Below are 13,338 nucleotides of genomic sequence, written 5' to 3' on the forward strand. Positions count from 1 at the left end.
TTTTTTTTTTTTTTTTTTTTAATTTTAGAATAGCACATATGTGTATCATGTTCTTTCCAGATTGGGATAAGTTTGTGAGAATGATATTCCTGCATTTCTGATTGGTTCTCATTAAATTCTGTATATCCTTAGTTTCTACAGAGATTGATTAGCAAAATGCTTTCTGTGTTCTGATTATTTTAAATGACAATAAATATTGACCTTGGCTTTTTATGTGGACCTTTGCCCTGTAAATTACTTTTTCTTTATCCTAACAGGTGGCTTTGTGGAGTTACAGGCAAGGTTCTTGCCCATATTTCCATTTTCCCCCCTTCTCTGCCTCTTTTCGATTTTCTTTTCTTCTTCTTCATTCCTCTTCTTTCTGTCATTTCTTTTTATTTTAATTTTAGCTTAGTTCATTAATTCTGTTTTTAGGTCGGATGACGAGCAGAGCTCTGCGGATAAAGAGAGACTCGCCAGGTATGAGAACAGTGTCTTTTAGCATGATGCAGCAGATGCTGCTACTTTCTCTAGCCTTTTTCCTATTCTGTTTTCTACCTCTTTCTCTTTGTGTTTGTTTGTATCTTTGGTAAGAGAGGACCAAAAAAAACCTCACTGCCACTGAGTCAATTCGACTCATAGTGACCCTTCCTTGGGTTTCCAAGGCAGTATCTCTACAGAAGTAGATTGCCCAATCTTCCTTCCGAGGAGTGGCTGGTGGCTTTGAACCGCCAGCCTTCTGGTTAGCAGTCAGATACCTTAGGCACTATGTCAGCAAGAGTTCTTTTTCAGTTTGTGTGTAATATGAAATTTGGCTTCTCCCATATGAAAATAGGTGCTTTGTAGTTTTTTCTTGGTCTCAGCACTAAAGTTTCATAGAACAGAAAGCTTTTAGAAACAATGCATCTATGCCAAAATGTTTTAGCAGGGAAATACTCTTCATCAGAAAACCAACAAATATATCTGTGTTCATGATTAGTTCTCACAATTTACTCTACATCTCTAGAACTCTCACTTTCATTTTCATATGTAGACTCACTGGCATTACTTTGTTTTAACAGTGCTGTTTTGCTTTGGTGATTGAATTTTGTGGTTTCCCAAAAAAGTTTAGCAGCCTTAATAGGCTATTGAGAAAATCAGCTTTCTGGACTTCACGTGTCAGAAATCTTTCAGATACTAGGAAGGTAGATACATTAAGTTTATGTGTCTCAGGCAAAATAATTAAGTGCGGACCTATGTGGTGAGGCTTTTTTGCTGTTTGGAAAGGAGACTCTAGAGTTCTTTTTCTGCTCTGTTGTTGTCCATAGTGTAAGAAATACTATGCCCATGCTTTTCTGATGGAATGGTGGAATTGTAGAAGCACAAAAAGAGGGTATAACTAAGGGAATTCTTTGATTCTCTTGATTTGGAATGATTCAGTAAGAGATGGATCATTAATGCCAACAATTACATTTGCTGATCTCTCCCACCTCCCATTATCTATCACTTAACTCCTTTAGCTGAACTGTAAGCTCCTTTTGCTGCCATTTCAACCCAGTCCCCCTACTAAGCTTTTCATTCTTCATTAAAACTGAAATGGGATGGTATGATGAGAAGAGCATTGAATTGGGAAAGAGGGAAACCTTTGGAAAAGTAACTTAATCATTTGACTTTAATTTCTCTAAAAAAGAGTTTTATGTCAGATTAATAGTGTACTTTTTCTTCACTTTTGCCACAGATGTTTTGTTAAAACAGAATCCTTATGCAGTGAGTTGGGATCAGCTCAATGGCAGTAGGTTTGGTTTGGTTGCTTAAGTAGAAATGGAAGTAAGTAAAAAGATTAAGTAGACATGGAAAGGTGGCATGTTGTTTGGTAATCTCCTTGAGGCTTTCCCTTGGAGGAGACTGAGGAGAACCTACAAGGCTTTTAAAAAATCCAATTTGAAAACTACTACATTTTAGTAGTGATCAATTTTGAGGAAGGCAGTGTTAGAGATGTGGTCTGGTTAGCCTAATTAGATCCAAATTGTGTATTTTCAGGTCTTTCAGCATTCTACCTAATCTACTCCCACCTCCCAGTTCACTTAATTCCAAATTGGGGCCCCATGGGGACATCTAGTAGATGGTATCTTACAACCTCTTGAAAAGCTCAGTGCCTTGGCACTAGATTCATATATATAAAGTGGGCTTTTGTGAAGTGGGAAAAATAAAACTTCAGAATCTTCCAATTTTGCCTTCCAGTGTTGGGAGTAAAGGAGAAGCTTAAAATGAAGTAACATTTTATCTGAACTATTGAATCTTACATCAGGTGTTGGCCAGCATAATTGTATTAGAAAAAATTGATCATTTCATATTTCTTTACAACATGAATTAAGATGTTGAATTAGCCTTTAAAATGTTTTATTAGTAAACATGGAGTCAACCAAACAGATTATTTGTCTCTCAGGAATTTAAGCAAGTTAAATCAACATTTTTTAATACTACCATTTCTTAGAACATTTTTTTCTTTTGTTCTGAAGCAGTGGTAATTTATATAGGAAGTGAAGTTTCTAGGAGCTAAAAGAATTGCTGGCGTCTGCTTGTTCTCTTTCTGTCCTGTTAGTTTCTATTCCATGCTTGCTCTGCATGAGAAAGTTGCAACCCTTATTGTAACTTCTGAGAATTAAATGCCACTAAATCTAAATACCACATTTTTCAGCAGCTTACTGTATCCATCCATGTTGTTCCTGTTACCAAATGGCCAGATGTGACCATCTGGGTGGGTTTCTCCTCTCTCTCTCTCCATGCAGGGAAAATCATAGTGAAATTGAAAGGCGGCGACGAAATAAGATGACAGCCTACATCACAGAACTATCAGACATGGTACCCACCTGTAGTGCCCTGGCTCGAAAACCTGACAAGCTAACCATCTTACGCATGGCAGTTTCTCATATGAAGTCTTTGCGGGGAACTGGCAACACATCCACTGATGGCACCTATAAACCATCTTTCCTCACTGATCAGGTCTCTGGGACCCACAGCTCTGAGGGATTCTAGAACCTGGGTGAATCTGTTACAAGTTTTGTTCTTTTTGAGACAGATGACTATAACCCTGAGTAGTGCATTATAGAGATCAAGGCAGAACTGAGTTTGTAGACATCTTAAAGGAAAAGAATTCAGCTGTTCAGGAAAAATTCAAACCATGAGAAAGTGAGTTGCTCTAAAAGTGGACACTTAGCTTCTTTTGTTTGATCCCTAGTTACAGCATTTACTAGCATTTAGGGCAGTGAGAAGTAGAGAAGACTGGTGAAACTATTCAGCAAGCTGGTAAGTATTTGAGAATTTGACTCATGAATACCACCACAGGGTAGAAGAGGAATGATAGAAGCACAAAAAGAGGGTATAACTAAGGGAATTCTTTGATGACAATCTTGATTTTTCTTTTGCATCCTTGTTAAATTTTTACTGAACAACTGCTAAGTCCATGGGAGTAGTCCTCTTATTAGGTTTTAGGGTTATAGAGAATGGAAGAATCTATTTGTTGTCCCTGAAGCATCTTTCACTTTTAGTGATGAAAAGTGTCAATCAGTTGTTGCTCAGGGACATGATCTGCTGTTACATTTGATGCAATGTGAGAAATGTAAAGAAGGCAGAAACGTATCCCGTCTTTCAAGAATTTAGTCTTGAGTATAATATGTGATTGGCAGGATAAACACATAAGTGAAAAATAGAATATATATGGAATTCGATAAATCTGTATTGGAGGAATGGTTAAAGAGAATGAAATGACCAAACCAGGTAAAGATGGTCAGGGAAGATTTCTAGGCATAAAGAAGCCATGTTCTATTTTGTTTATTAAAAATAAAACAATGCTCATTGCAGGAAAGGAAAAAAAAAAAAAAAAGGAAAATCCAGGAATGTAAGGAAAGGGGAAAAAAATCTATCAGTAATTTTACCATTCTAATCAAAAGATTAGGAGGAAGGCATAAGAACAGGTTCCCAAGAAGGGGGATAATATTTGAAAACACATGTAGCACAGATTTTGTAGGTATGTACATTGAAAGAGTCTACTGGTTCCAAAGTACACATGTAGACATTGATTTAACAAACTGCAGGTTAAAACACCTTTTATAGACAAGGCAGTTGCTGTGAGCTGTGAGGAATATAAAGATAAAAGTTAGTCACTGATGGAGATAGGCATGTGAAAAAGTAATAATACAAACACAACCAGTCCTATAAACAACATGCAGTAATACATCCTGTAGTTGTACAGATACAGAAAAACGAATTTGGGGAATAGTATAGATTTTGGCAAGTGCAGGAGCAAAACCATAGAGGTATGAGAGTGATTGGATTATTCAAGAACATTCAGGTATTTTAGTATGCTTTGGGAGATGACAAGAGAAGGCTTGGGCTGTTTTTTGGGAATATTTAGGTGTTTAAGAATTTAGATTTTAAATTGTAGTCAGTGTTGAGTCATCAAAGATACATTAGTAGATCTGGTAACATTTTAAGGATGGGTTAGAGTGAAAGCAGGGAGACTACTTTATTAGGCTTGGTGTAAGATGACTAGAACAGTGACATAGTATTGATAAGACTGAATTATCACTGGAATGTAAAGGAAAATAGATTTTGAGATTTTTAGCCTAGGTGGAAGGTGATGCTATTAACTAAGAAGGAGAATCCTGGAAGAGTGCAGAAGATTATGTTTTAGAGGGGGCAAATAATGAGTGTGGTTTTAAGATGTTGAAATTGAGTTGCTGGTAGAATATCTATCTGAATGTTCAACATATTCTTGGAGTTTTGGTCTGCTAAAAGTACAAGGGAAAAAAAATTAGGCAAGTCTAGGGATATAGCCTTGAGTATCATTTTATAGTGGGTGGTCATAGATGTGATTGTCCGTGAAGAGAGTATGGTATGAATAGAAAAGACCTAAGATAGAACCTTGAAAAATTATCTACATTTAAGACTTGCACAAAGCCTGAAGCAGAAAAGAAACATTTGGCAAAGAAGCAAAAGTTGAAGTGCAGTGTCATAGAAGAAAGAAGAATATACAGTTTAAACAATAGAATGGGCACCATTGTGGTAGAATAAAATGAAGACCCGAGAAAAAGGATTTGAGTGGCAAATAGGAGGACATTGTAAACTCCTAAAAACATTAAGACAGTGTTTTAGAGTGAAGATTCCAGTGGGATTGAGAAAAATGAAAAGTCAGAAAAATAGAGCCAGTAAATATAACATTAGTCTTAGTGTAAGCTTCGCACTGAAGAAGAGATATGAATTGGGCAAAGTTGAGGGAAGGTTTGTATAGATTTGAGGAAATTTGGTCATGTTGATAGGGCTAAGGGGAAAGAAAGAGAAAGTAGGAATATTTGTAGAGGAAGATCCTAAAAAGAGATGGGAGAGGGATCTCAAATAATTGTTAGTGGTAAACCTTTTTATTACCTATTTTGAGTCCTGGGATAAAGAGGAGGAGGTGGATAGTAACAGAAATTGAGGAACTGTCTGTTGGTAGAACTATCTTAATCAGTGAAGATAATTTCAGTTAGGGTGTAAGGTTATAGCTGAGGATCAGGTATGGCCTGAAGAGTCTTGGTTCTTCACATGAATAGAAATACTTGATTTTCTGTTGTTATTCTTGTTATGTGCCATTGCTCTCATAGCGACCCCTCCTTGGGTTTCCCGGGCAGTATCGCTACGGCAATAGATTGTCCCATCTTCCTTCCGAGGAGTGGCTGGCTGGTGGGTTTGAATCGCCAGCCTTCTGGTTAGCAGTCAAGTGCCTTAGGCACTACACCACTAGAGCTGCGTTGATTTTCCAGAGTTCAATATTAATTTATCTTTTTCTTTTTTTTCCTTGGGCAGGAACTAAAACATTTGATCTTGGAGGCAGCAGATGGCTTTCTGTTTATTGTCTCATGTGAGACAGGCCGAGTGGTATATGTCTCTGACTCCGTGACCCCTGTTTTGAACCAGCCGCAGTCTGAATGGTTTGGCAGCACACTCTATGATCAGGTGCACCCAGATGATGTGGACAAACTTCGTGAGCAGCTTTCCACTTCTGAAAATGCCCTGACAGGTGAGCATTTCAGTAGATGGAAATTAATGGGAAGTCTTTATTTTTTTTTTTCCCGGAAGCAGAAGAGGTCTTTTAGCTCCTAAATTGGCTTGGTGACTCTAGTACAGTTTCTTGTAATTTCTCCCTCAATGAGTACAGTTAGCTTTTTTTATACAATTGCAGGTTATTTACTTTGTAGCTCTTCCTTAGAAAATGTTATAATAGTGATAATGTGCATATAAAAGCTTATGTTTTTTCTTAATATTAGTGTAGATAAAACAGTGAAAAAAATCAGACTTACAGTTTTTTTTTTTTTTTTAACATTCTAAATGAAATCTACTATGCTTCCATCTCATGTGTGGGTAATTACCAAGTAACTTTTCTTTTCCCTTGTACTTGGCTTTGTGTTCTGTGATAACAGGTTTTTATTTTATTTTAGTGGGGGTGCTTATTGGTCACTGTTACAAAAGTTTTTTGTTGTTGTTTGATTAGTTTTTGTATCTATACTCTTTTTCTGGCTTATTCTTTTTTTTCCCCTTCCAATTTTAATGCTGTTTAGCCCTTTGCCAGAGTTTGGCTAAAGGAAACAAGTCACATCTAATCCTAAGCAACTCTGGAGAAAAGTTTAAAGGGGGAAGCAGGTTAAAATTGGGAGTTAAAATGAAATATGAGAAATTCTGTTTAGTTATGTACATGTTGGTATTTAGTTTTTCCCTCTTATGTTTTCATTAATTTCATTTTTCTAGTTCTTCCTTTTCCCAAAATTCACCCTTGGTTTCTTTATAATTCCAAAAAAGGCGTAGGGCAGCATCTTCTGACTTCCTCTAGTCTCATGAGGGGGAAACAGAGTCACCACCAATAGCCCAAGGCTTATTCCTGTGAAGCCAGACATACCACCACCCTCCAACCTTTTTACTAATTCTGACAGTAGCCTTCCCTTCTGTGGCACTCAGTACCTCTTTGCTGGGTTCGATATTTCATTGCAGTGGCCACACAGAACTCAAAGACAGTACTCATGATTATGGAGTTTATTAGGGAAGTAATAGGCTACAAATCAGGTTCAGGAATATACTCAGGATATAATTCTTTAGTCAGGACAGTCTCCCCTGTGCTGTGCCCTCTGGCTCACCTCTCTGGCACTTGGCCTGTGCCCTGCTCAGGGAAGTGTTAAAAAGCTTTTAGCTCTGCTGATAGGGACACCTACGTGCACTCCACTCCACCAGTCAGCCTCCTGCTCAAGGGCACTCAGCTTTCTTGTTCCATGGGCCAGAAAGCCTACTGTTCTGTCTCCTGCCTCTTGGTTCCTCTCCTGCCATGTCTCAGCCGGGCATCTCTGCCGGGCATCTCTTCAGCTAGGAAGGTCCATTGTGAGGATCTCGGGTCCAAGGACGTGCTCCACTTCACCTCCAGCTCTTCTCTCTTGATGGCAGTGAGATCCCCTTTTCTGCCTCTAGGAAAGCTCATTTTAAGACGGGCAAAGTGACAAAACTAACCAATCCCAGCATCAGAATTCTACACACCTTATTTGCTTGGTCCCACCCAGTAATGTGATGGAAGTTACATTTTTTAGCCATACCAAGTAATTCACTGTACCACAGTAATAAGCAGAAGGAACAATGTTGGCTTGAGATAAATGTGCTTCTATAGCATATAAAATTGTTTTTAAACCAATGACATTCATTCAGTGTATGTGTGTGTATAAAAGTTATCAGGTAGAAGACTATGTATAGCCTTGCCCCTTACTTGCCAGCACTACTCCCCTACTCGTGTTTCATTTGCATAAGGCTGTTTTCAGTACTGCCTTTGAACTTAAGATGATATTCATTGATGGAAATTGAGGTATTTTAGGCTTGAAAAAAATTCCATCCTCTGGTTGGTTTATTCTGTTAAAAGCAAGGAGATTATAGAGCATGAATAGGATGCTTGCTTCTTTTTGCCTCCACTATTCTCCCCGACAACTCCCCTCCCCCAGACATACACACACACACACACACACACAAGCATACATTCCACACGGCTCTTCACTTCCTTCTCCAGGGCGCATCCTGGATCTAAAGACTGGAACAGTGAAAAAGGAAGGTCAACAGTCTTCCATGAGGATGTGTATGGGTTCAAGGAGATCATTTATTTGCCGTATGAGGTAAGTGTCAGGCTGAGAATTAGGACATAGGACATTGGAGGAACCAAGAACTAAGGGTTTGATTCCTGGTCAGAGGAGGTAAACTTTTAAATGCAAGTTCCATTTGAATTAAATTTAACACTCAAGACCCAGATGGGTTGTAACACAGAATAAAGTGTTTGGTAATGGAACTAACATTTACTGAACTCTTCTAGGTTGGAACCTGTGATATAGATGCTTTATGTCTGTTACCTCATTTTATCCTCACAACTGATTTGTGATTGTTGTTTTGCCAATGAAAAAGCAGACTGAAAGAAATTAACCCTCTAAGATTGCATAGATAGTATGTGATACAGGATTTTATTTTAATTCATATTTATCTGACTCCAAAACCTGTATTTTTCCCATCATGAGGCAACAACCATGTACTTAGACCATTTCTGCATTTTGTTGTTGTTGTTAGAAATGTAAGCCTTCCATATATCTTTCCATCAGTATTTATCAATTTATGCTATACATTTTAGGATTCCGTAAAAAGTATGATGGTCCTTTTTGTATAGGGAGAAAAAAATACCTCAAAATTGCAAAATAAATGCTGGTTGTGTAATGGAAATTGGCTATATTGTACTAAGAAGATGCTCAATAGAAATGATGAATAGGCTATTAGGAAAGATTTCCTGGGAGAAGCACAGAATTGAATATTATGTGGCTTAGTGGTTTAGAGTGGACTCTAGATTTGGACTGCTGGATTTTAATACTAGCTTTGCCACTTACTATCTCTAAGACCTTGGGCAAATTCATGATTACCCTTTGCTTTGGTTTCATCATCTAAAATTGGGGGTAATATTGATACCGACCTCTTGAAGTTATGAGAATTAGATGAATTAATACATGTAAAGGTGCTTAAAATAGTTCATGGCACATTAAACTCTATATAAATTTTCATCTATTATTATAATTTAAAAAAATAAGACAGGGAAAGTAGAGAGCATGGGAGAGTGTGTCCCATTATGTAGAATGGCTAATGCAAAGATGTAGGCAGGAACAAGATAAATAGTAATGAAATACAGCAAATAAATTAGGTTGCAGTTAATGTAGAGCAAAAAACAAAACAGTTTCCATCAAATCACTTCCAACTCCATGATGACCCATGTGTGTCAGAGTAGAACTGTTCTCACAGTGTTTTCAATGGTTGATTTTCGGGAAGAAGACTGCCAGGTCTTTCTTCCTAGGTGCCTCTGGGTGAGTTTGAACTGGCAGCCTTTTGCTTAGCAGCTGAGTGCATTAACCATTTGCACCACCTAGGGACTCCTAGTGTAGAGCAGGAGTTAGTAAAACCATAGTCTTTCATTTGTAAATACGGTTTATTAGAACATATTTATGCTCATTTGTTTATATATTATCTATGGTTGCTTCTGTACTGTAATGGTAGAATTGAATAGTGGCAACAGAGACTGTATGGCCCATAAGGCTGAAAATATTTACTATCTGGCCCTTTATACAGAAAATTTGCCAACCTCTGATGTATATCTGCTTGAAAAAGATGTGGCAGTATATACTTCTATAATGACTGTAGTCTTGGAAACCTTGGGGGCAGTTCTACTCTGTCCTAGAGGGTCTCTGAGTCAGAATCATTCGACAGCAATGGGTTTGGTTTTTGATCTGATATATGTAGAAGCTTTGCATTTGAAGAGTATGTGGGATATTTTTATTTTAATTTCTAAGACATTTTTAAGTTTTAGAAATACCAAATCTGACTTGCCATAATCCTTCCTTTTTTAGCAGCCTTATTACCAATTAGCTGGGTCTAGTTGTATCCAAAACCTATTATTTGGCTGCTACTAATGGAAAGTTCTTTGCTTCCATAGCCTAACTGCTTTTAATATCTCTGTTCATTAAAACAGGTGTGGCAGTAACTCTGTGGACCCTGTCTCCATGAATAGACTGAGCTTTGTGAGGAACAGATGCAGGTGAGGTCCTAAACAGAGAAAACGAAAGGAATGGCCAGGCACCTGTAGAGATAGTACTTTTTCACCCATCTTCCTGTAGTCCTTCCTTTAGCAGTCCTCATACTCACTCTTCATCTCTCAGTTACTTTTTTTTTTTTTTAATTTTGAGGTTTTTTTTGAGCTTCTAAAGCTTCTCTAAAGCTTCTCTAGGGAGCTCTGGTAGCATAGTGGCTAAGGCACTTGACTGCTAACCAGAAGGCTGGCGGTTCAAACCCACCAGCCACTCCTCGGAAGGAAGGTTGGGCAATCCTACTTCCGTAGTGATACTGCCTCGGAAACCCAAGGAGGGGTCGCTATGAGTCAGGGCTGACTCGACGGCACATAACAACAACAACAACAAAGCTTCTCTTGTTCATCCTGTTCAGGGAAGTTTCTCTTCTTGCTTTACCTACTTTCCTCTTGCTATAATTTTCCTCTTGCTGTAATTTTCAGTTGCTTCACTTTGGCAAGGTTCAAAAATAAGGAGGTTACTTTCAGGTGGGGAAGGTCCAAGCACTGGTTATCCTGACTTCTAAACACTCTAGAGCCTAAAGTTAAAGGTACTAAGCCATCATTGCCCTTTAAAAGCTTTACTGGGTAAGGTTTTCTCCTGACACCTGTGCTTGCTCTAGGAATGGACTTGGCTCTGTGAAGGATGGAGAACCTCACTTTGTGGTGGTCCACTGCACAGGCTACATCAAGGCCTGGCCCCCAGCAGGTAGGAAAGTTGTATAGTGATTTTTCTTTTGGTTCAGCAGGTTCCTCAAGCATCCAAGAAAATTAGTCAAGATTTATTCTTTAAGATCAGATAGTGGGTTAGTGAACAGGAATATGCTCTAGACCAAGGATAGATTCAGCAGAGGCTAATCTTGCACAGATACAAGTGATACAAAATAATCACAATCCTTACAGAAACAACAGAAGACAGACATAGAGTAATCCATCATAGACAGCCAGACACTGTGGGAGAGAGATCCAATGTATCTACCGACTCAGGACCATAGTACTGGGGGCCACCAGACTCAGTTGGCACAACAAAATACATAATGTCTTGTTCCTCATCCTACATTGGTGAGTAGCGACTGGGGTCTTAAAAACTTTCAAGCGGCCATCTAAGTTGCAGCTAATGGTCTCCTATCATTGTTAGTGAGGAAGAGAGCAGAAAACCAAGGGCATTTGGAAGCAATCAGCCCTAGGACATTATGGCCCTCAAGACCAGAAGAACTAGATGGTGCCTGGCCACCAGTGCCAACCACTCAGGAAAGGATCAAATCTGGAGATCCTGTATAGAGTGGGAGAAAAACGTGGAATAAAATCCAAAAACTCAATGATGACCAGAATTACTGATCAGATGGAATCAATACTGTGGCCCTGGGATACATTCTGGGAATAAAACTCACAGGGGCTGCCTCTCAGCCCAATAGTAAACAAGATGTACATGCAGACCACTCAGCCCAGGGTGACACACCCATGTACTCTATGGAAAAGGGAGCAATCGACCACAGGGCACCAGAGGGGCAACATTCACATGGAGGAAATGCAGGACACTCAGGAGTGCTTAACTGTGAGGGGCACGGGGGAGGGTTACTGGGCAGGGAGGGGAGGAGACTGGGTTAGGGTTGAGGATGGTAAATGGGGAATGAAACAAAATGTACATGTAATGTTGAATGTAAAACAAACTCTTAAAGTAAAAAAAAAAGTAAATAAGGGAAAGGAGCTAGTCTGAAAAAGCCAGGGAAAAAAAAAAATTATTCTTTACTTGGCATATGAAATGTATTTTGATATAAGCTGGAAGAAAATAGAAAAGAAGAGCAAACTACTTACTTTCCCTTATGAAGCTTATATTCCAGTGGTGGTGATGGATTACTCAGACTTGAAAATTATTCTATGTTGGTTGCATCATAGAATAAAATTTTCAGTGTCCAAATTCTTAATAATGTGTACTGAATACCTGTGTTCCAAGCATTTATGTGCAAATAAACAGTTGAATGCATCTAATTTGGGAAAGCTTTCTAAAGTGATTGCAAGACTTTGAAGAAGGAGAAAGTGACTGACTTGGTGGGATAACTTACAGAGGGAATATTTTCTGCAATGTTTTTAAGTTGGGTTGTAAACAGCGTAGCTTTACGAGAACTTGAAAGTCAAACAGTGACTGTGGGAAAGGTGGGTGGAGTACAAGGCTCAGCTTTTTAAACTGTTTTGTCAATTTCCAAATCTTAGGAACTTTATCACTTCCCTTCTGGATGAGTATGTTGGGAAGTAAGGGTTGTGGGGAGACAGTTACAAGCATAGCAGAAAGAGAAGCAAGGTATGGTGTGTTTTGGAAAGAGATAAACTTTGGATTTAGAAAAACCTGAGTTTGAGTCCTAACATTGTTGTATGTTAGCAGTACAACCTAGGGTAAGTTATTTGCCCTCTTTAAGCCTCAGTTTCTTTATTTACAAGGAGCTCTGGAAGTACAGTGCCTGAGCATTTGCCTGCTAACCAGAAGGTTGGTGGTTAAAACCCACCAGCCACTCCTTGGAAGAAGATGGGGCAATCTACTTCTGTAAATATTCACCACCTCGGTAACCCAGTGGAGGTAGCTCTGAGTTAGAATCAACTCGATGGCAGTGGTTTTTTTTGTTCCTCATTTATAATTTGAAGATAATAAATCCCTTATGGAGTTAGAAGGATTAATTTTTTTTTTTTTTACTTTTATTGTGGTGAAAACTTATAAAACAAGACATTCGCCAACATAATAACTCTCACATTTACAGCTCAGAGACACTGATGACATTTTTCATGTTGTGCCACCATTATTAGCTATCCTTTTTCAAAATATTCTACCATTATAAGGATTAAATTTAATGTAAGGAAAATCTTCAGCCCAGTGCCTGACATATAGTAGCCACTCAATAAATGATAATATTTAAGAAAAAAAGATAAGTAGTAATGATATTGAAACTTTTTAGTCTATGTACTGTATAAACCATACATTGAGATATGTTTGGTCTTTCATACTTCTTTATTTTGTTGTGATTTGGATAAAATGGCCTTGCATATTTCTGTATAGCTTTCAAAGAAATACTATTTTTCTGGGTAAAAAGAGTGGGAAGGAAATGCAGCCTTCTTCCCTTTCCATATAAAACATTGGCATCTTCTCTTTTTTCCAAAGGGCATAAATAACTTTTGGTGTTTGGTATAATTTCATATTTAGTTATTTGTTATTTGCTTACTTTAAAAGTCACAGGTTG

The 13,338-nt window shown here is 38.2% G+C and overlaps 1 protein-coding gene across 1 annotated transcript in view; it reads left to right on the forward strand.

Moving 5' to 3' along the window:
• Nucleotides 1-13,338, forward strand: part of ARNT (aryl hydrocarbon receptor nuclear translocator) — a 56,789-nt gene that overhangs the window by 27,543 nt on the left and 15,908 nt on the right. The window contains exons 4-9 of the mRNA XM_007950924.1: nt 415-459; nt 2,748-2,961; nt 5,803-6,016; nt 8,033-8,135; nt 10,019-10,084; nt 10,735-10,820. Coding sequence (XP_007949115.1) covers nt 415-459; nt 2,748-2,961; nt 5,803-6,016; nt 8,033-8,135; nt 10,019-10,084; nt 10,735-10,820 — 728 coding nt within the window. The remainder of the gene's footprint in view (nt 1-414; nt 460-2,747; nt 2,962-5,802; nt 6,017-8,032; nt 8,136-10,018; nt 10,085-10,734; nt 10,821-13,338) is intronic.

Source organism: Orycteropus afer, unplaced genomic scaffold (genome assembly GCF_000298275.1).
Source record: "Orycteropus afer afer isolate SDZICR_OR568_19922 unplaced genomic scaffold, OryAfe1.0 scaffold00290, whole genome shotgun sequence".
NCBI classification, from domain to species: domain Eukaryota; kingdom Metazoa; phylum Chordata; class Mammalia; order Tubulidentata; family Orycteropodidae; genus Orycteropus; species Orycteropus afer.